Source organism: Poecilia reticulata, chromosome 7 (assembly GCF_904066995.2).
Source record: "Poecilia reticulata chromosome 7, P_reticulata-male-v2, whole genome shotgun sequence".
NCBI lineage: Eukaryota > Metazoa > Chordata > Actinopteri > Cyprinodontiformes > Poeciliidae > Poecilia > Poecilia reticulata.
The window spans coordinates 4001332-4026069 of NC_088836.1; the positions used below are offsets into that span (position 1 = coordinate 4001332).

The window sequence follows — 24738 nt, forward strand, 5'->3', positions numbered from 1 at the left end:
TTTTTCATCAGTACTAAGGAATAATTGACTTAAAATAAACTCATATCTTGCTGAAAAGTTGCTTGTGAGTTAATACACTTGAAATAAGACAAAACTAAGTTATTTGCACTAAACCCAAAATGCTTGGCATAATTTTGTGATTTTGCAGTGTAGAAGTATGAACTTAATTTTATACTCATTGATAGCATCATCCAACAAATTACCATTCATGTTAACTTGTTAACATTTTTTCTTAATTTTAGCATTTTCTATATTCACATCTGTAAGTGGTACAATGCTTGCCATTATGAGAAGGCATCAATCATGTTAAAATTCTTTCTAAATCAATAATGATTAAATAAACTAAAACAAGCGTTGAATTTATTTTATTTTTTTGCACTAAATGTCCAACCATTATAGTCAATTATTTCCTACAAAACTTTCCTTCACATCCCTCAGGAGAGCTGAGAAGTGTAATGATGTGGTTTTGAGTACCTCTGTTTGGAAAACAGGGAGGAGACATTAAGGGGTGGACTGAGGGGCGGACCTGTTGGTCCACGCGCTTATATATTCTAAAGGCTTCCCCCTCTCCTCCTGCCGCTTGTCTGTGAGCTCCAATTTCTGCCCGCTCAGCCTCTCTCTCTCTTTGACTCACAGTCTGTCTCACTGAGTCTCAGCACTCTAGAGCAACCATGCAAACTACCAGGCAAACTGCATACTCCATGCGCTCCTCTACCAGCAGCAGGGCCCCTGCCATGTCCATCACCCGCACCTCCGCTCCCGTCTACAAGGCCCAGTCCATCCATGGCGGTGCTGGCGGCTCCCGCATCAGCGTGTCCTCCAGCTACAGAAGCTCCCTGGGAACCGGGATGGGAGCCGGGACGGGAGGCGGCGCCGGGGCAGGGGGGTTCTCCAGCAGCGTCCAGGTGAGCGGAAACAGCGCAGACATCATGGGCAATGAGAAGTTCGCCATGCAGAACCTGAATGACCGACTGGCGAGCTACCTGGAGACGGTGAGGAACCTGGAGAAGGCCAACCACAAGCTGGAGATAAAGATCAAAGAGGCCCTGGAGAAGAGCGGACCTGACTTCAGAGACTACAGCAAATACCAGCCCATCATTGATGACCTGAGGAAGAAGGTAAGGAGGAAAAGGTGGAGGGATGAAATGGGCAGACATGGGGATGTGTTTATTAAGAAGTGCTGAAAAGAAAATATGTGATGGATTGCTAGAGTGAAAGAGGAGAACCACAATGAGATGTTGGAGAAATGAAGGAGTTGGGATGAAGAAATCAATCAAGACTAAAGAGTACAGTAAAAATTCCAAGATCTAACATTACAAATGTGATAAAACTACTGAACAGCTCTGGTTTCTTATTTCTACAAGCGTCAAGGCATTTTTTAAAAATAAATTCCTACGCTGCATGCCAGAGGGGCCCAAAGTCTCCTCCGGAAACAGTATGGAGGAGGAATGTAACAGCGTCAGTGATCGCACAGACAGGAAACCAAAGTATAACAAAAGTGGAAAAAGTCCAACTTTAAAAGTCAACTTCCAGACCCATTCATTACAGTTTCAACTATCATTTTCTTTCATTGTATCTAGCTGAACAATAGCAGAAAAAAGGCAGATCACACAGAAAAGAGAATGTCAAGAGATGATAATCTCTGAATCTTCTGTGTGCCGGCCTAAGATCTTACTAATAAGTCTGTCACTCAAATGAGTAATGAGCTTGAAGTAGTTGGTTCACAGATGTTTATCTCATATTCTATAAAAATAGATCAAAATGCGTTAGAATGAGTCAAAGGAATTTTTTATCTAATGAAACGATTACATTTGTATTGGCTAGGTTCTTTCAGTATTGGGAAACTCAAAAAGTATGTTTGTTCTAACCCTTTGAGCAGCAGTCCAGAAGCATCAAGGTCAGCAGAAATGGAATTTATTTTTCTTAAACCTGAAGCAAAAATGATATAAAGGGGTTTATCTTTCAAATCACATAACAGGAAATACCTTATTAAAGTGGGTTTGTTTTACAAATGCAAAGGGAGCAAAGTTTATATAAACAAACATTGGGGGGTAAGGGTTGGCTATTTTTTTGTCATGCTTAAAACAGAAAATTGCTCAGTTAGTGCCCTCCCACCTCAGTCTTATCTGAGAAAACAGTGACTGTCACAGCGAAGCTAAACCAGACCAACACACAAAGTCAACTATCCATGGAGAAACCCACATACACGCACAATCACAAGACTGGACAAGCACACACACCCACACATGCACGTGCGCGCGCACACACACACATACACACACACACACACACCCCCACACACGCACACACCCACGCACACACAACCACCAAATCACCACCTGGGTCATGCAAATGTTAACAGGATAGATCCTGCTTTCCGGAGCAGAAGAGCTGCCTGGCAGTTTTTTATTGGCTCATGGACTTTGTCACCTGGATGCCTACCTGCTGTTCATGCCAGCCTTATCAGCCTTACCGTGACTGCTAAAGCAAACCATCTGGTTTTAAAAGTGGTTAACTCTCACTGCCCCTGAATGTACCAACAGGCAGTGACATTTTCTCCCTAATCCCCTTGTAGGTATATGAAATAAGCAAATTTTATGATCCTTTAGTTTAAAGTTGATGTTTTGTTTGATGTGTCAGAATATATTTTTAAGTTTTCAATATTTCAACCAGTACAGTTGTAAAAATGTGTCTCATGTTTAATATTTAGCAGCTTCTGTTGCTACTCCCAGCAGGTATCTAGCCTGGCTTACCATAAATGTACAGAACCAGTAAAACCTTTTTTTTTTTACATTACCTTCTAAGCTAAGCTTCTAGTCAGAATACTTTAAGGTTTTAATACTATTTTCAAAAGCAATTATCAAAGAAATATTGCAAGACCATTTAAAAAAATGTGTTGTTTAGCTACTTGAGTGCTGCTACTGCCAGCCGTGGTTTGCTTAAAACAAGCTAGCTTAGCTATTTTCCTACCAATGTTAGTTAAAGCCCTAAGACGTTATTTAGCAATTTTATCTAAGTTAGTTGTAAGTCTCCTCCTAGCATTAGGTTAGCTCCGAGTAGGTGTAATACTTTTTAACTTTAATCAGTCCTTAGGTTGGCTTAGCTTAGCTAGTTTCAGATTAACATTTATGCAAAATGAAAAAGTACCTACAAATCAGATTATTGTGCTGAATAGGATAAGTGGTATCTGGGTTTTTTTTTTTTTTTTTTTTGGAGTCTTATTTCTTTAACTCCAAGATGTATTAAGATTTGTTTTGTTAACATTTTCCAGATTTTTGATGCGACCACCGACAATGCCCGACTGGTTCTCAACATCGACAATGCTCGTCTGGCAGCCGATGACTTCAGAGTAAAGTAAGACCCGCCTGCTATGCTGCTAATATTGTAAAACACAAAGGCAGACATCTGTGGGCACACACCCTGTTTTACTACAGAATGGGTCTGGGTAGTGCAATGAATAAATCCTGTCATGATCTAAGGAGGCAGTTAATTGTTTCGTAGTCATAAATCAGTACCCTTGCATCATAAGCGGTGGAGACGCTACAGTTGTGTCATAGACGTAAGCAAACACAGCTGGCTAGCGGCAGCAGAATTGAATGCTGACCTCGAAAATTTGTGTACATTCAGTACTAAAGAAACAAACACAAAAGAGATTTGATCCTTGACTACATGACAGCGTTCCATAACACAAGATATTCCTGATGACAATTTGTTATCCGATATGCCGTTTGTGGTTGTGCATTTTTCAGATACGAGTCTGAGCTGGCCATTCGTCAGTCTGTGGAGGCCGATATCGTCGGTCTGAGGAAACTCATCGATGACACCAACCTGAGCCGCATGAACCTGGAGAGTGAGATCGAAGCCCTGAAAGAAGAGCTCATCCACCTCAAAAAGAACCATGAAAATGTGAGTTTAAAGCCAACACTATTCTAGTTATGCTACTTGCACTGCACAAACATACTTCAAGTAATACTCCTGAAAACACTTGAGCAAAGGTCCACACCCTTGAGGTATCTGGATAAGTATTTGCAAACAAGCTCATCTTAATAACTCCTGCTGTAGCTATTTACCTACAGCACACAGAGATGTCTTTTGGTCAGCTTATCGGACTGCAGGGCGTTCTTAAAAACAGGCGTGAGAAAACTCCACGTTTAAATACACTAAGACATCTAAAATATCTGTGTGTGAATTCTGTGGGAAGCCACCTCATAAAATTCCTTACAGTCCATACTTGGAAACAGACAGCACCGCAGAATTAAAATGATTGGGATTCGAGCAGAGAAGCCAAAACACAGACATTTGTTTACTGAGGAAAGTATTAAACTAACTATTTACGTACCCAGACAAAGATTTAGATATGGCTCCTGTATATTTATCTGGCCATAGCATATGATTATGGCTTAGAGGAGGCCAGGAGTCACAGACAGGTCATAGTTCACCAGTCATCCATTGTGCTTGCTTTGCAGTATGTTAAATATTGATTTGTTTGTGCATTTTTGAGAAGCCAAACAAGATCAAAAATGAAAATAACTCTTGGTTAAAAGAAATGAAAAAGAAACCAAGCAAAACATAAAACTAGTAGATCTAAAAAAAAAAAAGCCTGGATATTTGCTATTAAAGTGATGTCTGTGTGGTGCATTGCCCTCATGTTTTTGTAGGTATATAATTTTGTTCTTAGTAATCTTCTTACTACATTTAAGCCATTACTAGGTGCCCTGAGGGTAAATATGTTTGATTTAAGCTGGTGTACCTGGATTTCTACTGCAGAAATCTCTAAACTCAGAAAACTCTAATTTTGTAGAAAGAGAAGAAGCAGTACTTGAGTTGTCTTGAGTTGAACAATAAAATCCTGGTGACATTATTAGCCTTGAACGAAGCCTTTCACTTCACCACCTCAGCAGGTGGTAGGTCTTTAGAAGTTCTTGATATTAGCATTTATATTGTGACAATGAATTGGCTATGGGCTACTTGCCACTAAAATCCCACCTGTGTATCTCATACTGACAACAATGAATGCAACTTCAATGTTCTTTGAGGGTTTTTTTGAGTCTGGACTTCATTCAATCTCCTAAAATCTGATTTGATTTGAACTGAAAAACTCTACACTGAACGGAATCTTTCACATTTTCTAAAATACCACTGGAGAATCATAAAACCTTTAATATATTAACCTATTCACAAATATCTGGACTGGAAAATCTAACTGATCCTACAGAGCAGGTACATTACATTCAGGATATTTTGCTTGGTGAATAGTTGAGCAAACAAGAAGGCATAAACTATGGCAAATGGTACTTGTGTAGCGCTTTATCAGGTCAGAGGACTCTGCTTCACACTACATTCAGTCATTCACTCATTTACACACTTATTATGGAAAGTTACCTTGTAGCTACATTGTAGCTCACCATACAACCGCAGGGCCCTTTGACCACCACCAGCAGGCAAAATGGGTGAACTGTCTTCCCCAAGGACACAATGACAAGAAGGACAGAGAGGAGGTTTGAACCATTAATCACTGGAACTCCTATTATCTGAGTCTCCGTCACCTGAATTAGGCATTATATTGTTTGTTAAAAATATAAAGATGTTCAATTTTCCCCGAAATATTGCTAGAATCTTGTCCTATTCACATCAAGTATTGGTTTGTGAGCTGGTCTTATTATTACAGTCCTAGGGTTTACTAATCATACTTGTGTCCATTTTTGTTTCTTTTAGGAAGTCATGGAGCTTCGTAACCAAATAGCCCAGTCTGGTGTTCACGTAGATGTCGACGCTCCAAAGGGTCAAGATCTGGCCCAGATCATGGCAGAAATTAGGGCTAAGTACGAAAAGATGGCAAAGCAGAACCAGGAGGACCTCAAAGTGTGGCATGAATCTCAGGTAAATGGAAAAAAAAAAAAAAGCTGCCTTCACTCAAGAAAGCTTTTCTCCTTTTTTCAATGATGAAGTGATTAACACATCTTTTAATTTCAGATTGTAGAAGTTCAGACACAGGTGACACAGAGCACAGAGGCCCTCAAGGGTGCCCAGACAGAGGTGAACGACTTGCGCAGACAGATACAAACCCTGGAGATTGAACTGGAGTCACAGAAGAGCCTGGTAAGAAGCCTGCAGTCAGCACATACTTCATTTACCTCAACACAAGCTTGTCCTCCCTCACAACAATGTCCAAGTCAGCACACTCTCTTCAGGTTGCTCACCTTTACGTTGTTGACACAAGTTTTAAACTCTGATGATCACCGTCACTGCAGAGTAAGCTGTAAACGTGTAAACCCTTTTAAACCTTTCATTGTCCTTACAGAAAATCTCTCTGGAGGGTACGCTGAGGGACACAGAGTTGCGCTACAACATGGAGGTACAGTCCCTTAATGCTGTTCTCTTGAGCCTGGAGGCGGAGCTCACACAGCTGAGGAACCAGATCCAGCTGCAATCACAGGATTATGAGGCCCTGCTGAACACAAAGATGAAGCTGGAGGCAGAGATTGCAACATACAGGCGGCTGCTGGACGGGGGAGACTTCAAGTGAGTAAAAGTTTTGCGCAAACCTAAAAGTAGGGTCTAAAAACCCTACTTCAACTAATTTGTAGAGACTAACGGCAATTTGATGTTTCCTCTAGGCTTCAGGATGCCTTAGAAGAGCAGAAAATGACCAAGACCAAAGTAATGACCGTCACACAGACCCTGGTGGACGGGAAAGTGGTCTCCTCCAGCACAGAAACGAAGGACCTTTAATCACACAATGCGACTGAAACGCCCAACACTAAAACAAGAAAACAGTTAGCAAAGTATTTGTTTTTATAAATGTATCAAATTTTATAATCAAAGAGATACTCATAAGATCTGAAGCTCTTTGTTAAACTTCACTCCCTGGTCAAACAGTTGTTGCAGAGGCTGATGGAAATTGGATGAGAGGAAAACAAAATCATCCATTATTTATTTAGTCTTGGTTTATTTATGTCATTGTTTGTCATCCTTTAGATGTTTAAAACAGTTCACAAGATTTTGTCAATCTATCAAGAAACAAACAAATTGAGAAAAATGTCAAATTGAAGAGTTCAATTAAAAGCAATTTCAAAACACATGTTTTTGTCTTTGGTTTTCCTTTTTCCCAATTTGGTCTGCCTGCTGCTCTGTGGTGATTAAACATTTCAATAAAGCCCTTTTGAGAAAAATCTGAATGTCAAACTGTGTTATTTCTTCCACACTATCATCAAAGGATCTTTTGCTTGGAGTTACAATTGTAAGCAAACAGCGAAAGTAATAAAAAAAAATGGGCCTCCTAGAGTTTCTGTATGATAAGCATCATATCCTTCACTTTGTTCACTAATGATCTCTGCATTTATGTTCCATAAGAACAATTCTGTGGAGATTCATACTGCAAAAATAAAAATCGCACAATTGCAGGAAGGTTAACTTTTATGAACTTTTAAGCCTCCAAAGTGGAGAACAGACATTTGGGTAACGACGGGCCCTTCGAGCCGTCTGGTGTTGTTTTTGGCCTGTTAGTAGAACGTCCTGCCAGAATAAACTCTTCCACTTTCATTTTGAATAAAAAGGCCCTGCTAGTGCAAATCATGCTAGCCTTGATCTGTTCTCTCCCAAATGAATAGGGCATTCTGTTTCAAGCCAGTTTCTTACAGATGGAAAAAAAGAAAAAACATTTACTAAAGCAACTGATGAATTTACAAGTTGTTCCTCAAATGTGAGTAATTTATTGCTTTCAGATGGTAAAAATACACACATTTGGTACCCTGAACATTATTTGTGGCATTAATTTCGACATGCGAGACTCACTTCCTGTTGTCTCCCAGTTTCCATGGATACAATTTCTTTACTACACATAAAAAGTCAGCACATATTTAGTCTTTTATAGATATATTGCCTGAAAGGGGCAAAGTCTAACAAAGGTAAAAAGGTAATAAAGATAGAAGAGGAGTGGCAGGGCGGAGTACAGGTATTCAGTGATATATATAAGACCCCCAAACACTTCCTTTGTTCTCCACTCTCAGCTGCCAGCTCGTCTGTTCCAACCTGTGTCAATATTCCCTTTGATTGATAGGCAAACTTCTCTCAGCCATGGAGTCTCTGTATAGACGCCAGTCCTCCCAAAATCTTGGGTACTCCAGTGCCTCTGGCAGACCGGCGTCAGGGTATGCCTACAGCGTGAGCGGAGGCGCTGGGGGTCATGGAACCAGGATCTCCACCGCTTCATATTCCACTCGGGTTGGCAGCGGCTTCGGTGGGGGGTACGACTACCAATCCTCTGAGTCAGGCTCTGGAACCTTGGCAATTGGAAATGAAAAGATTGCCATGCAACATCTGAATGACCGTCTTGCCAGCTACCTGGAGACGGTTAGGAATCTAGAGAAGGCCAACAAAAGTCTGGAGATCAAGATCAGGGAGGTTATTGAGAAGAGAGGGCCTTTGGAAGGACGCGACTATAGCAAGTACTATGCCATCATCGCGGAGCTGAAAGGCAAGGTGAGCAAAAAGCTTCATCACAATAACCAATGGATAGCTCACACTTTTATGTAACATTTTAGCCCTCTATACCCATGTAAAACACCTCTTTACATGGGTGTTTTATAAGGTTTACTCAGTAGGTCATTGTTCTGATCAGAAGACACTCCCCAGGCCTCTATCAGATAAATTACTCAAAATGACAGGGTTCTATGTCATAGCACAAAATAACAAAAGCAACATAACACTCCATCCATTCATCTATATATTTTCGGTAAATGTTATTCTGTTTGGTGGAACCTAGCTCCTATAGTCGACAGTCAAGAGAGGAGTTGCATTAAAGGCAGTTCTCCAGTATATCAGTCATCCGGACTGAGCTTTAAGAGCTTCAGTGTTTTATTTTAACAACTGAAGTTAGTTATTATGGCAAGATAACACACCGAAATGTCTATTTAGATGTACTTCATGAGAAACCTTGTAAATGTCTTTTCAGGCTTAGGCAACAGTCAATTGTGGCTAAGTCACTTTACACCTTCTACACTACAAAGGCTCTGGTTATCTGCACTGATTTGTAAACATTTACGACCTCAGTCTGATGATAAACCTTGTGGCAACCAAAGTTTATTGCCTATTATAGGTCAGCGATTGACTCGACATAATTCAGCTACATTTTGTGATGGAAGTTACTTGAAAACTGAAAATACATAAAAATCATTGGAAAAAACAATTCCATTATAAATAAAATAATTTTATTTTCTTCAAACCTTTCAGATCTTTGAAATGCTCAAAGGCAACGCCCATCTTGCAATTGCTGTTGACAATGCACGACTGGCGTCAGATGACTTCAGAGTCAAGTGAGTATTTAATGTTGGTTTCAAAATGAAGGTTTATTCCAGTCATCACGAACCTGTCTGACATAAGGGATGCATTCACAGGATGGAGTATGAGCTGTCCATGAGGCAGACTGTGGAGGCTGACGTTGCCAGACTCAGGAAGCTTCTGGATGACACTAATGTCGCACGTTTGCATCTCGAAGGGGACATTGAGTCTCTAAAAGAAGAGCTGATCACCTTGAAGAAGAACCATGCAGATGTAAGTGCTTTTATGAGTACTGACATGAGAACAACTGTTCAAGGAAAGTTTCTGTTTCAGTTCCATCACTCACGTTCAAAAGAACCAACATTCTTGCCAAATCGCTTGCTTCTTAACTTCTTTGCATAGGATGACCTGTCTAACCTTTCAGGAAATCACTCCCTGACTATTTCCTCCCCAACAGGATGTCGCTGAATTGCGTGGCCAGATTGCACAGGCTGGCGTCCGTGTGGATGTTGATGCTCCTAAAGGCCACGACCTGGCCAGAATAATGGAGGAAATGAGAGAGAAGTATGAGAGGATAGCACTCAAGAACCAGGAAGAACTCAAAGCATGGCATGAATCTCAGGTACAACACAATTAAGCTTTGAAGCTATAAATTGACGTCAGATTTTAAGTTATGAATCATGTATTTCTGAAGTATTACTTGTAGAAACTACATTTATTCTATTTTGTATTAAGATCACAGAGGTGCAGGTCCAGGTGACTGAGAGCTCGACAGCTCTGAAGGAGGCCACGACAACCGTGAGCGAAACTAGGAGGAGACAACAAGCCTTGGACATTGAACTTCAATCTGCGCTCAGTTTGGTAATCACTTTATGGAATCCTCACTCTTATGATGCCATCATGTAATGAGATTTCACATAATATTATTCACATAAGAGAATTTTGAAATAATATTGACAAACTACTGAATGTACAAATGTATTGGACCTACAGTATAAAGGGAGGATATGCTCCTTAAAAAGGTTTTAACAGTTTTGGAAGGTAAACAGAGATCATTTGATCTATTCAAAAAAGTGTCTCTGTCAGATTGTCTGAAACCAGAATTTAACATTTATCTAAATAAAAATTCAAAACTAGGGTGAGAGGTTGTGGTGACTAGCTCCAACCATAAAACTTTTGAGAAATCAAAATACTGATTTTATTACCCAGTGGTACCATTTTAAAGCAAGTTAAATGTTTCACTGCACCAACCAAACCTTAACATGTAATATTCTTCTAATCTAAGCTGAAAAATGTCATTTTCTGACAGAAAGCTGCCTTGGAGGCCACCCTGCGTGACATTGAGATGCGGTATAACATGGAGGTGGAGAAGTACAATACAATCATCCTGAGGCTGCAGGAAGAGCTAGCTAAGATCCGCACCGACATCCAGCAAAACTCAAGAGAGTACGAAAACTTGCTAAACATCAAGGTGAAGCTGGAGGCTGAGATCGGCGAGTACAGGAGGCTGCTGGATGGAGGCGCTGACTTACAGTGAGTATGAAGAAACACAATGGGCAAGATGCAAAAGTGCATCTCCAGGTGCAGGTGATGAAAGCATTGAGTGAATAACCACACAAAACAAGCATTTGTTCACCCCAGACATGATTTTGCATATCTAATCTAATCTAATTTAAATAAGCTTCATGCAAAGACTGATGGAGTACCACTGATAGGGAAAGTAAAGGGGATTATTTTGTGTCAATGCAACATTTCAGATGTTGAATTTTAACAAGGCTGCCTTTACCTTAAAGTATCAAAACATCATATTTAGCTGTAAACTATGACTAACTATTTTTTCACTTCTTTTTCAATCCAACAGACTGGAGGATGCCCTTGAGCAAAAGAAGATGCAGACTAAAGTGGTGACAGTCACTCAGACTCTGGTGGATGGGAAAGTGGTGTCAGAAAGCAAGGATGTTAAATCCAGTGAACAAACCTTGTAATAACCAAAACATCAGAAAGAATAAAACCTGAAAGTAAAAATTGCAAATCATGTGTGTGACTTCTTCGTGGTGCTTTTGATGAGTTTTAAAAGCACAGTGTTGAAAGCACTTTGTGTTACTTTGGGCTGGTCTATCACAAAAAGCAGGACAATGTTTTTGTGTTAAAGATCTAAAAAGCTTAAAGTTCAGACAGAGTTTGGTTGGTAACGAAAATAAATAAAGAAAACTAATTAACATCAAGACAATTATTAGAAAAAAATTGTTATGAATAAAAGAAAAAGTTTCAATGGTCTTTCCCCTTCTTCTGTATGACTTGAACCCTTCCATTCTTTATTTTATGAAATACCTTTTTTAAGAACTACATGTAAAAGCTTTCACTCCCTCATTATACATACATTAAAACATAACATAAACCCTTAGGATGTTCTGGCTGGAATGTAATTTAGCTATGCAGACCAGCGAGGACTGTGTAAATGATTGATTTGAAAGGAGTGGGCATATCTAGAGCATACGTGTCGGTGTTCTCAGGCAGTTAATAAAGCATTTGGCATTCAGTACAAGCAGACATCGCGATTACAGACATGTAACCCATCAACAAGTGCAATTGTATTTGATTTGCATTAACTCCACAGCAACTGGCATCAGTACTGGGACACTGATACCAGTTGCTGAGAGATGGTGCAGGATGACACTGGATATTGGAAAGTGTCTCATAATTACGTCTGCCTGGCAGGAGTACAAACAATGAGTATGTAATGGTTGATGTGGTCTTATTTTGGGTGTCCAGAACCTTCACAAGTTCATACCTATTGTTTCTAATGTTGGGCCATCATAGAGATATGTCTACAGTGAACGTCTTCCATATGTAGATGGACAGTTGGCTATTTTAACTTTTTTTTTATGTGTGCTGTCTAAAAGTAAAATATTGCTTTGAGTTTATTTAAAATATAATGGACTCAGAAAAAAAGTCAGGAGGGAAAAGTTTAAAGGAAAAGGAGATAAGAGGAACGAAAGAAGATTGGAGAAATTACAAGTCAACACTCAAAGTCTTCTTCTACACATGCAGAAAGAGAAAAACATTAAAGCAAGGAACCATAGCAACAAACAACATGCATAAATAATACCAATTATCACTGAAAGCTTAATACACAATGTTTTTAGTGTTAGCTGCAGCTCAGTTGTTACGGCATCAGTGGGCCCTGCCCTCTTTTTCCTTGTAGGGTTCTGCAGTCAGGCCCTGCAGGTGTTGGGTGTTCCTCTGATTGGCGTCCTGCAGCTTTAAAGCTGCTAGGCGTACAGCAGAGGGGAGGCTTTTCCCTTCCCTCTCCTCAGATCCCCACTTGGTTTGGTTTGTATCTTTTGGTTGAGTTTTGTTAGGTTTTGCATTCGCTCATTTCTGGTTATTTATAGATTTTGCTCTAATCTATTTTGGTTTCTTATTTCAGGCATTTCTTTTTTCTTCAGGGTTATTTCTTTCATATAACTTAATAAATTCTTTCTTTTACACATTAAATCCTTGTGTGGTCTCCATTAATGTTGCCCCATCAAACGAGCCTGGTGGACGTAACATTGTGGGGGCTCGTCCCTTCATGGTTGCCATTGTGGGAGCTAATTATGCTTGATTGGCCTCATTGGTGAGTTCAGGTTGCAGTTACATGCCCCTGACTTTGGTTTTCCTGTACTGCAGGTTATTTGGCTAGTTTAAGGAATTTTACCTTACTAGATTTTGGACAATTTTTGATGTTTCATATGTTTGTTGCTGGAGGTCCATGAGGATTTTTGTTGGTAGGGGAGAGAGGATTGTGTTTTGAAAAAAGGTAAGTGCTGTCTGGTATTTATTTGTGGCAACTTCATTTTAGATGACCCTGTTTGTTGTTTTGGTTTGTTATTTTTGGGTTGGACTCTGGGCTGAGGGCACCGCCGTGGTTTGCTGCCTGAGAGGTCTTGGCCTGGAGGGATTTGCTGCCAGCGGTATCTTGGTGCTTAAAGTGACTTGGTTCTTGGAGGAAGGCCTGAAGACTAGGCTAAGGTTAGTCAGGGTTTTTGGCACTTAGTTAGTGGTAGGAAAATGGAGGTTTGCCATTTGTTTGTGCCAGTCATGCACTTCCTTGTGGTTGTTTAAACAATTTGGTATATTTTGACCTGTATTGTTTTTTTTGAAAGTGGGGTTGTTGGGTTAGTTTGGTTTGAGGATGGACGTTGTGAGTTCTTTCTTGTCTTCTCCAACATTAGAAATCTTGGAAAAGCTTACAAAGGAGCAGATTCGTCAAGTAGCTGAACACTTTAAAGTTGATCTTGAAGATGTAAAAGGATTAAGGTTACCTCCGCTAAGAAGTTTTTTAAAAGACGAACTTATAAAACTGAATGTCTTTCCTGTCTCTCTTTCAGATGCTGATGTGACAGATGAAACTTCCCTCGGTTCAGTTTCTTTAACTGGTGCTCCAAATGAATTGTCAAGCTCAACAGTGTCTCAAGCTTCTCAATTAAAGTTTCAGTCGAATAAAACTGAGATGGAAATGCAGTTGGAGTTAGAAAAATTACGACTAGCACATGAGCTTGAGGAGAGAAAATTAGATTTACAGGAAAAGCGGCTAGCACAGGAACAAGAAGAGAAGAGGTTGGCACATGAGTTGGAGGTGAAGAAATTATCTTTGGAAGCTGAGCGCCTGAAGTTGAGGTCTGAGGGCAGGTTAAGTGGTGGATCTGTTAATCTGTCTCAAGGTGGTGATGGGTTTTCTGGACATAACTTGGTTAACATGTTGAAGCTGTTGCCTAAGTTTAATGAAAGAGATCCTGATGTGTTTTTCTCTTTGTTTGAGGACATGGCAGAGGACAATGACTGGAGTGATCTAGATTGCTCCATGCTGCTGCAAAGTGTGCTTGTGGGTAAGGCCCAAGAAGCATACGTTTCATTAACTTCAGCTGAAAGAAAGGTATACACATCTGTTAAAAAAAGCTGTGTTGAAAGCTTATGAACTGGTTCCTGAGCATTACAGGCAACAATTTAGGAGCTGCAGGAAAGCTGAAAAACAGTCAAACACGGATCTGGTCAGAGAACTAAACACCCAGTTTTCTCGTTGGTTATCAGCTGAAGGTGTGGATGATTTTGAATCACTTTGTGACTTGATGGTGTTGGAACAGTTCAAGAACATTATTCCAGAACGGGTGGCTATATATATCAATGAACATAAAGTAAAAACTGCTGCTAAAGCTGCTGTCTTAGCAGACGAGTATGTTCTGACCCATAAAGCTTTGAGGGATTCTAATTTGAAAGGTGACCACAGCCTTAAGGAATTTCATTATGACCGGTTTCCTGGTAAAAATAGATTGGATCATACACTGAGATCTAAAGCAGACTTGGTTTGTAACTATTGTCGCCAGAAGGGACACTGGAAAAATGAGTGTCCTCTGAATATCAAAACTAAATCAAATAGGGGCAAACGGGATCATCGAAAACCTGTGGCTTTAGCCAGTGTTACACAGTTGCATTCAGTGGAGTCTACACCGCTACCTAAAGTTGAAAGTGTAAGACCAACTGTCTTAGCTGCACCACTTGACTTTCAATCTTTTTCAGAGCTGACCGATTCAGATCCCCAGAACTTTGTGAAGGATGTCGGACAAGATTACGCTCCTTTCATCACACATGGGTTTGTTACGCTGAATGGAAGTTCTAATAAAGTGGCTGTAAAGATTCTGCGTGACACCGGAGCATCTGAATCTTTCATCTTGGATTCTATTTTGCCATTTTCTCCATGTTCTGATACTGGTCGTAGTGTCTTAATTAGAGGTATTGGGATGGAAACTTTCTCTGTGCCTCTCCATAGGATCCATTTGCAGTCAGAACTGGTACAAGGAGAAGTGACGATAGGTGTTCGTCCTTCTTTGCCTGTGGAAGGGGTGTCTCTCATTTTAGGAAACAATCTGGCAGGTGGACGTGTGTGGCGAGATGTTGCACCTCCTCTAGTGGTCCGAGCGTCTCCATCTGTTTCCGTGTCAGACAAATGTGCTCAAGACTTCCCTGAGGCGTTTCCAGCTTGTGCAGTAACTCGTGCCATCACTCGTGCTTTGGCTGATAAGGAGGTTGAGTCTGGTAAGCCTAGTTCTGTTGAGAAGACTGCTTGTTTGCCAACTCTTCCTGTTCCTTTGTCACTCAGTGAGTTGATTGCAGCCCAGCAGGAGGACACAACCTTAGCTGTCCTGTTTGACCAAGTCCAGACAGCTGAACAGGACACAAAAACGTCATGTGGGTATTTTCTACAAGCAGATCTGTTGGTACGTAAATGGTTACCCTACAGTGACAGGGATATTGTTGGTCCAATTTATCAAGTTGTTGTTCCAGTCAAGTTCAGAAACCTTGTTTTGAAAACTGCTCATGGAGAATTGTCTGGTCATTTCGGAGTCAATAAAACTTATAATAGAGTTTTACATCATTTTTATTGGCCGCGTCTGAAAAAAGATGTTGCTGCGTTTGTGAAAACCTGTCACACTTGTCAACTAACTGGAAAACCTAATCAGACGTTGAAACCAGCTCCACTTTTTCCAATACCTGCTGCTAATAAGCCTTTTGAACACTTGATCATTGACTGTGTTGGCCCACTGAGTCCTTCAAAGTCCGGATCAGTGTATTTACTGACAGTTATGTGTAAAAGCACTCGTTATCCTGCAGCATATGCTCTGAAAACCATTACAACAAAGTCAGTGGTCAAAGCTTTGTCTAACTTTATTTCAGTGTTTGGAATCCCAAAGACCATTCAGACTGACAGAGGTACCAATTTCACCTCACGCATGTTTGGGGAGATTTTGAAACAACTAGGTGTAGTCCATCAACAGAGCAGTGCCTATCATGCTCAAAGCCAGGGGGCACTAGAGCGTTTTCACCAAACCCTGAAGGCTTTGTTGAGGGCATACTGCACAGAGTTGAGTAGAGACTGGGAAGAAGGTCTGCCTTGGCTACTTCTGGCAGCTCGTGAAGTTGTACAAGAGAGCACAGGGTTCAGTCCAAATGAACTAGTGTTTGGACATCATGTGCGTGGTCCTCTTGCTATTTTAAAAACCAACTTGGAGAGGTCTGAGCCACCATCAAACCTGTTTGACTACATCAATGGTTTTCGTCGCAGACTTTTCTTGGCTGGCAAACTAGCTTCTGAGAATCTGAAAAAGGCTCAGAGGAAAATGAAGCGATGGTTTGACCAGAAAGCTGAAAATAGAGTGTTTCATCCAGGAGATAAGGTGCTTGCCTTACTTCCCATTCAGAGTTCACCGTTTCAAGCAAAGTTTTATGGTCCGTATTCTGTGTTGAGATGGGTGTCACCAAAGGACTATGTGGTTTCTACCCCAGACCGTAAACGACCAACTCAGCTTTGCCTGAGATTTCTGGGGATGGTGGGTTACTATAGAAACTTTTGTGAGAACTTTTCTACTGTAGTGGCTCCATTAACAGACCTATTGAAGGCTAAAGTCCAGTTTAGGTGGTCCTCAGCTTGTCAGAAGGCATTTGAAAATGTCAAGTTTCTCTTGAGCACTGCACCAGTCTTGTCTGCTCCAAGATTAGACCGGCCATTCCAGGTACAGGTTGACGCAAGTCAAGTGGGTGCAGGAGCCATTTTGTTGCAGACTGACGAAGGAGGAATTGACCATCCAGTGTGTTTCTTTTCTAGGAAGTTCAATCAACATCAACTTAATTATTCGACCATTGAGAAAGAGGCCTTGGCCCTTATTTGGGCCCTGCAGCACTTTGATGTGTATGTGGGTGGGGGTGCATTTCCTGTTGTGGTATATTCAGATCATAACCCTTTGACCTTTTTGCACTCTTTACAGAGCCCCAATCAGCGGTTGATGCGATGGGCCTTATTTCTACAGCCTTACAACCTTGAAATTCGGCACATTCGAGGCACTGAAAATGTGCTGGCTGATGCATTGTCTCGTGCCATTGATGGACCAGACTAGCAGGAAAAAATGTCTACAGAGGTCCTAGTGGGAACCTCTGTTTTAAGGGGGAAGGTGTTACGGCATCAGTGGGCCCTGCCCTCTTTTTCCTTGTAGGGTTCTGCAGTCAGGCCCTGCAGGTGTTGGGTGTTCCTCTGATTGGCGTCCTGCAGCTTTAAAGCTGCTAGGCGTACAGCAGAGGGGAGGCTTTTCCCTTCCCTCTCCTCAGATCCCCACTTGGTTTGGTTTGTATCTTTTGGTTGAGTTTTGTTAGGTTTTGCATTCGCTCATTTCTGGTTATTTATAGATTTTGCTCTAATCTATTTTGGTTTCTTATTTCAGGCATTTCTTTTTTCTTCAGGGTTATTTCTTTCATATAACTTAATAAATTCTTTCTTTTACACATTAAATCCTTGTGTGGTCTCCATTAATGTTGCCCCATCAAACGAGCCTGGTGGACGTAACATCAGTGTAGAGTGAATCTGGAAAACACCTGAATCCAAACACCTCTGACTATTCAAGATGTATCCATTATTTTTCTGTGCCGTTTCCCAAATGTAGAAGTTAAGTTGGGTGAATGAGGAAAGTATCTTCATTTCTTAAAAATGTCATGTGAACTGAATACTTGAATCGCTGAAGTCAACACAAACTAAGCAACAAGAATGAGGATGCAAGAAGGAATGTCCACTCCATACACCCTAATTGGTTTTTGGTGCCCTTCCCTTTCCTTCTACACATCTAAGTCAACACCGACTTCAGGAAATTCTTTCTACTTCTGAGAAATTCCCTCTGACCTCTGGTACTATGCCTTGTCTGATTATCGACCAACACCCTTTACTCCCATGCCATGCTGGTGGCGGTCAGTGAGGTCTTGTTTGTCGCTTTCTGTTTATTTGAGTTTATATCAGTCAGTCTAAACCCCCGTGAACCGTCCAAAACAAATAACCCCTTTTCAGCCTCAGCTGAATCAAGACATAAATAACCCTGGGTGCGAGCCTCAGCTGTTCATGCAGATGAAGAGAAACAGGGACAATTTATTGGCTGGGAACATGTTTGGATAGAAGATGATGACTATACTTACAAACTACTGCACTTAGTCTTCTGCTAATCACTTACTTTTCCAGTTCCAGTTGGGTAAAGTATTTGTGGCTGTACACTATAGGGAGACCTTAAAGCAGCTCCACCTAATGCCGTTATGGGAATGATCATAAAGCTGTCTTTTCTGATTATCTAAATGACTTTTAGTGGGCTCTGTTATCACATGAATCCATATGCTTTATATTATGGTCTCCCAATAAGATGCTGTTGATGCAAAACTGAAAAGAGAGGAATTTCATGCTGGAGAGATGAGGGGTTTGTTAGGGGCAGGAGGAGAAAAACAAAGTACAGATCTCTATGCAAGCCTGGTACCCTCAGTGGGCCTCAAAGGGAGCTTTTCCCTTTCTATTCTGCAGAGAGGGTGGATTTGCTTCAGGCAGTAACTCCCTTTATGTCTTAAACTTGATCCAAAGAAAAAAAGGTCATTATGATTCCATGCACGTTTTTTCTCCTCAGTGAATTAAATCATTGTTAAGTACATAAAGGTCCATGCTTTTACTAGTTCTATCCCAAAGCGAGGCCTTGCATTTTTTTCGACCCCAGGAACCATTTTTGAGACTTGATTGAAGTAGTTCCCCAACTTTTTTGTGTCTGCATCTCAGGAACTACATAGTTCAACTCCACTTAAAGGGCCTTTTGTTTACTGGATGTTTGAGGTTGGAGTAAAACTATCTGATTCCTACAAAACACGTAACAATACATGAATGACTTGTTTGAATCCTGGTTTGAAAGTGGCTTCAGAAGAGGCTCTTGACTTTTCTTACTTCATTCTCATTTTACTTCCTGGTGGTTTTTAAAACCCTACATTAATCTAGTTATTCACATTGGTGTTTTGGAGCTTGGTGCTTCTGTAGTTTTCTCTAGGTACTCGTTTCTTCCCAAAGTCAAAAAACATGTCAGGTAGATAAGGCTGTACCTCTTGCCATTCTGCAGTTTTATAGCACAATCAAGTAACTACGTTATTGTCAGTTATTATGAAAGTGATAAATCAACGCAACACTTCAGGTATGGCTTTTTTTCATGAGGGAATAACATTATAATGTGGTATATAGTTAACAAGTCCATTGGCCTATCTCATGAAATGTCAATAAAATATGTTAAAAGGTTTTAATATGCAGTAGTGGGAAAAATATTCAAGAGGGATTACTTTTAAGACCATGCACAAATTTTTGCATTGCATCACTTTTCAGTGTCAGCGCATATCATTGTGTACAGGCACACTAAAGCTATTCTTCAAGTAACAATATCAGTAAATGTGTAACTGGTTCAGGAATGAGATGACGTTGCTCTGAGATAAATCCTCCCCACCGGTCTCCCACACAGAGAAAAAATGTTTCAAACTGATTTAAACTGACAATCTATAAGAATGGCGACACCGATAAATGGTGCAGACACACACACACACACACACACACACACACACACACACACACACACACACACACACACACACACACAAAGTGAGGTTAAACACAGATGAACTCCACATATCTTTGTTGCAGTTGAATTGCATCAGCCAGACTGCAGCTTTCATGAGCCGTCATTCACAAAAACCTTGTAATTAATGTTAACAAGAACAGCCTGGTGGTTGTTATCACACAAGTCAAGAGTTAATGTAAACTGTTTGAGAACTTTCTCCAAGCCACATATGAGTCAATCTTAGCAGGTCAGGGACCTGCGATAAAAAAGAAGAAGAAAAAAAAAATGTTTTAAATCCCTCTTCCTTTTCGCAATAAAACAGTTCCATCACATACAAACAATGAATCATCTCCCACTTTCACACACAGAAAACGTCCTGTGATTCCCTCTGCCCCACACATCTGGAGGGTGTGTCCAGTCCAGTCAGTTATCCAGTGCTCCCAGTTCACTAAGCCTCCTCCCAGTGAGGCCAAAACAAGGAAATAATGGGTTGCAGAATGGAGGCACTGCACAGCACTGGGGAAAGCATTTGCCGTCTTGCACATTTCGACTGTTTCAGTTAAGTTAACCTGTTCTCAGGTTAACTTAACAGATGGTCATGCACACAGTGACGATGGCAAGCTACTGGAGAAGTCTGACATAGGCAGAAGAAGTTGTGAACAATGATGTCAATTTTCTGTGCTGTTTTTAGAATTGTATTCTGTCTGTAGTTTTAGCAATGGCAACCAATGAACTGAACGAAGCGTGTTGGCTACATTTCCAAATACTGAAGTTTGAGATAGTCACAAGTGGACGTATTGGTCTTCTTTAGATCATTGTCCTGCTTGAGACAATCCCATCATACCATCCCCACCATGTTTGACAATTGCTGTGTTGTTAATTTACCAAAATGCACACTCTTCCAAAAGTTCCACTTCTCAGAAGCATACAAATATTTTCTGAAAAAGTAAAAGATGTTTCCTGTCAAACTGGAGTCAGACCAGCCATGGGAACTCTCCTATGGATGCCTGGTCTCTTTCGTATTGTTGAAACATGAACTCTGACCTTAATCAAACCAAGTCTAAGTCAATCTAGATGATGGGAATTACTTTTTTACAGTTCTGCATGTGTGTAGGAATAAAGTGGAGATCAAGAGAAACAAGAAAGAGTGAAGAGATGAAAGCTGCTGGAGATTTTGACGTTTACTACCAGAACAAACACTTCATGCTGGAAACATGTGAAACAGACAGGACACAGGAAGTGGTCCTAATCAAACCCTGAAATCAAAATCCAAACAGCGACGAGTTAATGTTTTACTAAAACAGTGAATCATCCAATAAAGTGAGACTGTCAAGCAGTGATGGCTCAATAAATTTAACTGGAAATTACATCTGAGAAGAAACACGTTTTCCCTTCTGTTGATCTGCCGGTGTGTTTGATGCTATGGATGGGAAATGACTACAAAGGGGCAAAGGGACCAGGAGGGCAAGAAGATAACAGGCAGGGGAAGAGAAAAGGTGAAAGGGTGAATGACATATGAACAGAGGCAAAAAACTGGTGGGAGAACAGAGAGCAGAAGAGGTGAAGAAGGAGGAGCAGAAGGGAGATTAAGTAAGACCAGAATTGGGAACACAGCCATCATGCAGCCACCGTTTGCTCCCTCCCCTAAACCCTACTTCTCCATTTTTCCAGAGCTGCTCCGTGGGGAGCGAGCTGGAAATTCAGGGCTCGCTTCCCAAACTGAAAGGCTTCATTGGCTGAAGTTGTTGAGTTGACTCATTCGTCTGGTTTCTGTGGAAACTAACCAAAAGAACTTGTTGACCAGAGAGCTGCGCGCCACACACCCAAAGGAGTACGATGATTGCCGCCTATGCTGTACTAAAAATACAGCGGTGAGGCTCTCTCTGGTGCACTTTCATCCCGCATAGGCCAGCTCCTGCAGAAAGAGCCTCCGCAGCAGAGTTCATCAGGTTAAAGGCATCCAGAGTCCATTGTTTCTCCTTTCAGAGGCCTTAATCTTGTTATCCGAAGCAGTTTCAATAACCTTGACATTCCTTAAATGAATAAACCGCTCACATTCCAGAGCAGAGGGTAAATGATTGAAAGTGCAAGTGAGACACAGCAGCTCTGTTCTTGGCTGAAACATATTAAACTACATGAGCTCGTTCAGATGGTTTTCACACTAAACTTTAAAGTTTTGACAAGAAATCTTTTTACAAATGTGCATGTACTATGTCTTATTGTAAGAATAAAGTAACTCTTGGTGAATGAAAACCATGTGGAACGCAAAAAAACTACAGAGCAAATCCTTCTTTGGCTTTAGTTTAAAAGCGACCATTCTATGTTTTGACATGTTTAAAATCAGATTGACTAAGAGTACACTGCCTATCATTAAAAACACATTTTACAATTACTTCAGATACAGAAAAATGCCATTTCAAGACCTCTAATCAGCAGTGCTTTGGAAAAGCATTCAGCCCTCTTGAACTTTCTTACTTTTTATGTCAAACCCACAAAATTCATTGTATTTTATTGGAATCTTATATAACAGGCCAACATAAAGCAATGCATAATTGTTGACAGGTACATGGTTTCAAATTTCTTTTAAAAATTAAAAAAGCGTGGAGGCCATTTGTCCTCATTGTATTCTCTTATTGGACATTTAGGGTGTTTCTCCCACTGGAAGAGAAACTTCCACCCTAGTCTTTTGTAGGTTTTCTTCTGGGATGAAACGAGATAAGTTTGGTCAGAAATAAAAGATCGGTCCTTACAATGGTCCTTCAGGGCCTCCTTATTTAACAATTGTCTAATAACACCAGGTATTTTCCTAAAACCTGCTATAGACCGTTTGACTGTGACATCACGCTCTTAAGAAAACAGCCCACTCTGCCATGACAGACATCAACATATACTGAGTGTACATTAACTTCTATAAAGTTTGTCATAAAACAGACAGTAGGTAGGATAATATCTCTGTCATTTAGTTGATTCACTGTAAAAATGATCATAGGGTGCACAAACAGACAAGGATGCAAACCCAACTTGACATTTTATAGTAAACCTTTTGATCAAGAACGACGATGATGATGGAAAGCAGCCATCAATCCTAAGGACTGGCAGCCCTTGGTATATTTGATACACTGTGAACACTTTACAAGAAGAAGAAATTTACATCATATACTTAAGTTAGTAAGCTCAGTAAGATGCAATCAAATATAGCATGATGATGAAGGTATAATCATCAGTAACCATGGAGAAGATGACCCACCACCATGTAGCCTAGCATGTTCGAAAAAGACTTTTGTTCTCTTTTAAGTCTTCTCTAGTGTAAGAAGAAAATAAAATTATGACATAGTGATATGTGGCATAAATTCAGGCAAAGACAGCAATTTGATCAACTCCACAAACACGTCAGGAGGGAGACGGTATGAGGCGTTTGTAGCCAATCACAGTCTTCTATTACACACTTTTTAGCCCTTACTAAACAAACTGCCACAAAATGTACTTTGTTCTCCAGTTAATTGTATGTAGTTTATACATTTCTGATGATTGTGTGAAAAGGTGTTCTGGTGAGCATTCTAGTAAAATGGTAAGACGGTTTTTATGCCCATAATAAAAAAAGAAAATAAATACATATTTTCTTGAAGAAATAAGAACATATTTAACATATAATAACATTTGTCTCAAAGTACATTCAGCAGGGATTTTGCTTCCCTATTAATTATCGTTTCCAAATCTATAATCCACTTACTGTTGGGTGCTATTAGAGAGGAGGGGAGCTCTAATTATAGGGATTGTTTGGGAATTTTATTTTTGTTGAGAGGAATTCCATCACAGGAAAAGGAGGGTCTGTGTTTAACAGAGCTCTAAAAGTTCCACTGAAACTGTCATAACACCATCTCCCGGTAGGAGTGACACGCAATCATATTCACACAGTTCAAAGACACAAGCCAGGGGGTTCACATCATTTAATCTCCAGTTCTTTGCTCTCGTGTGAAAAGGTCTGTGTAACATAATCTTAACAAAGCTTTGGCTGGTTTCCCAATGTGAAACGCAAGTCCGTGTAATTGAGGTATAGAGTGAGAACGAGGAGCCAAGAGAATTTATCTCTAGAGGTTAGATGTGAACCAGTCTGATTTACGACAGAAAATAAATCTCTGGTTAATATTTTGTGGTGTCTCGTATGGTAATTATTTCATGCATTACGTTTCCATGTAAAGGGGATATGACAGATCTCTCTTAAAAGTCTGTGAAAGGAGATAAGAACACTGGTTCATTTCCCACAATAACCAGCCCATTTATGTTTTTCTATAAACACTGTTTTTAATTTGTATTCACAGCCAAAATTTAATTGAGGCAAGGTTATCCATGTCCACCACAAACAAATTGTGTGCAGCTCAAATTTTAAATGAACCACAACCCTGTATCTTTAGGGTTAAATGTGTTTGTCTAAATCTCAATAGTGTCAATAAGGCGTTCTTAGTGCCAGAGATGTCTGCCTTTTTTCCCTGTGTTTTCACAAATAGAATAAAAAATTGCATTTTAAGAAGCTCTGTTCAATAAATAGTATAACAGCTCAGGTCTGAATAGTTTATATTTTTAACTAAAATTTGTCAAATGCATTCCAGACACAGTGAAAAAAAACATTTAACCATTAGTTGCACATGAGATTCCAACTTCTGCACCATTAGCTGCAGAGTGCTGCCATTTTTTCTGACTGACTTAAATACATAAACAATAGAAAACCATCTTTTTAGCTGTCATGCAACTAGTTAATGAGATTCCATCCTGGGCAGTGAGTCATATTTTCCATAAAGGCAGTTATAACATTCTGTGAGACATTCTCTGTAACCCCAAGAGATAGTTGTGTGTGAAGATCCCTGTAGATAAGCAACTTCTAAAACATTTAGGGCAGCTAGTCTGAAGCATGTTTTCACATTCAAAGCCCCTTCCATCCCTTTCTAACTCCATTCTGCTGCTTGGTTTGAAATGAAACCTTTATCACATCTAGATGGTCAAAGCACTGAATTACTGCCATGTGAGTGTCTGATTC

The 24738-nt window shown here is 40.3% G+C and overlaps 2 protein-coding genes and 1 long non-coding RNA gene across 3 annotated transcripts in view; 2 read left to right on the forward strand and 1 right to left on the reverse strand.

Annotated features, from left to right (window-relative positions):
- Positions 1-560: 560 nt before the first annotated feature.
- On the forward strand, positions 561-7172 carry krt18a.1 (keratin 18a, tandem duplicate 1). Its single transcript, XM_008412771.3, has 7 exons — positions 561-1118; positions 3272-3354; positions 3750-3906; positions 5716-5880; positions 5974-6099; positions 6302-6522; positions 6618-7172. Exons 1-7 carry the CDS (start codon positions 672-674, stop codon positions 6730-6732), a joined length of 1314 nt encoding a protein of 437 aa, XP_008410993.1. The 5' UTR covers positions 561-671; the 3' UTR covers positions 6733-7172.
- Positions 7173-7988: 816 nt separating this feature from the next.
- LOC103466884 (keratin, type I cytoskeletal 18-like) lies at positions 7989-11311 on the forward strand. Its single transcript, XM_008412775.2, has 7 exons — positions 7989-8481; positions 9232-9314; positions 9396-9552; positions 9737-9901; positions 10015-10140; positions 10589-10812; positions 11141-11311. The coding sequence occupies exons 1-7, from the start codon at positions 8077-8079 to the stop codon at positions 11262-11264; spliced, it is 1284 nt and encodes a 427-aa protein (XP_008410997.2). The 5' UTR covers positions 7989-8076; the 3' UTR covers positions 11265-11311.
- The window catches only part of LOC103466883 (uncharacterized), a 60520-nt gene continuing 45468 nt past the window's right edge, over positions 9687-24738 (reverse strand). The window contains exon 4 of the long non-coding RNA XR_014088112.1: positions 9687-9811. This is a non-coding gene — a long non-coding RNA (uncharacterized LOC103466883). The remainder of the gene's footprint in view (positions 9812-24738) is intronic.

Excerpts from the sequence above, each read along its gene's own strand:
- krt18a.1 (XM_008412771.3), top strand. The coding sequence starts at position 672 with ATGCAAACTACCAGGCAAACTGCATACTCCATGCGCTCCTCTACCAGC. Across the intron at positions 3,355-3,749 it reads GCCGATGACTTCAGAGTAAA|ATACGAGTCTGAGCTGGCCA; the intron begins GTAAGACCCGCC and ends TGCATTTTTCAG. Across the intron at positions 5,881-5,973 it reads AAGTGTGGCATGAATCTCAG|ATTGTAGAAGTTCAGACACA; the intron begins GTAAATGGAAAA and ends TTTTAATTTCAG.
- LOC103466884 (XM_008412775.2), top strand. The coding sequence starts at position 8,077 with ATGGAGTCTCTGTATAGACGCCAGTCCTCCCAAAATCTTGGGTACTCC. Across the intron at positions 8,482-9,231 it reads TCGCGGAGCTGAAAGGCAAG|ATCTTTGAAATGCTCAAAGG; the intron begins GTGAGCAAAAAG and ends CAAACCTTTCAG. Across the intron at positions 9,315-9,395 it reads TCAGATGACTTCAGAGTCAA|GATGGAGTATGAGCTGTCCA; the intron begins GTGAGTATTTAA and ends ATGCATTCACAG.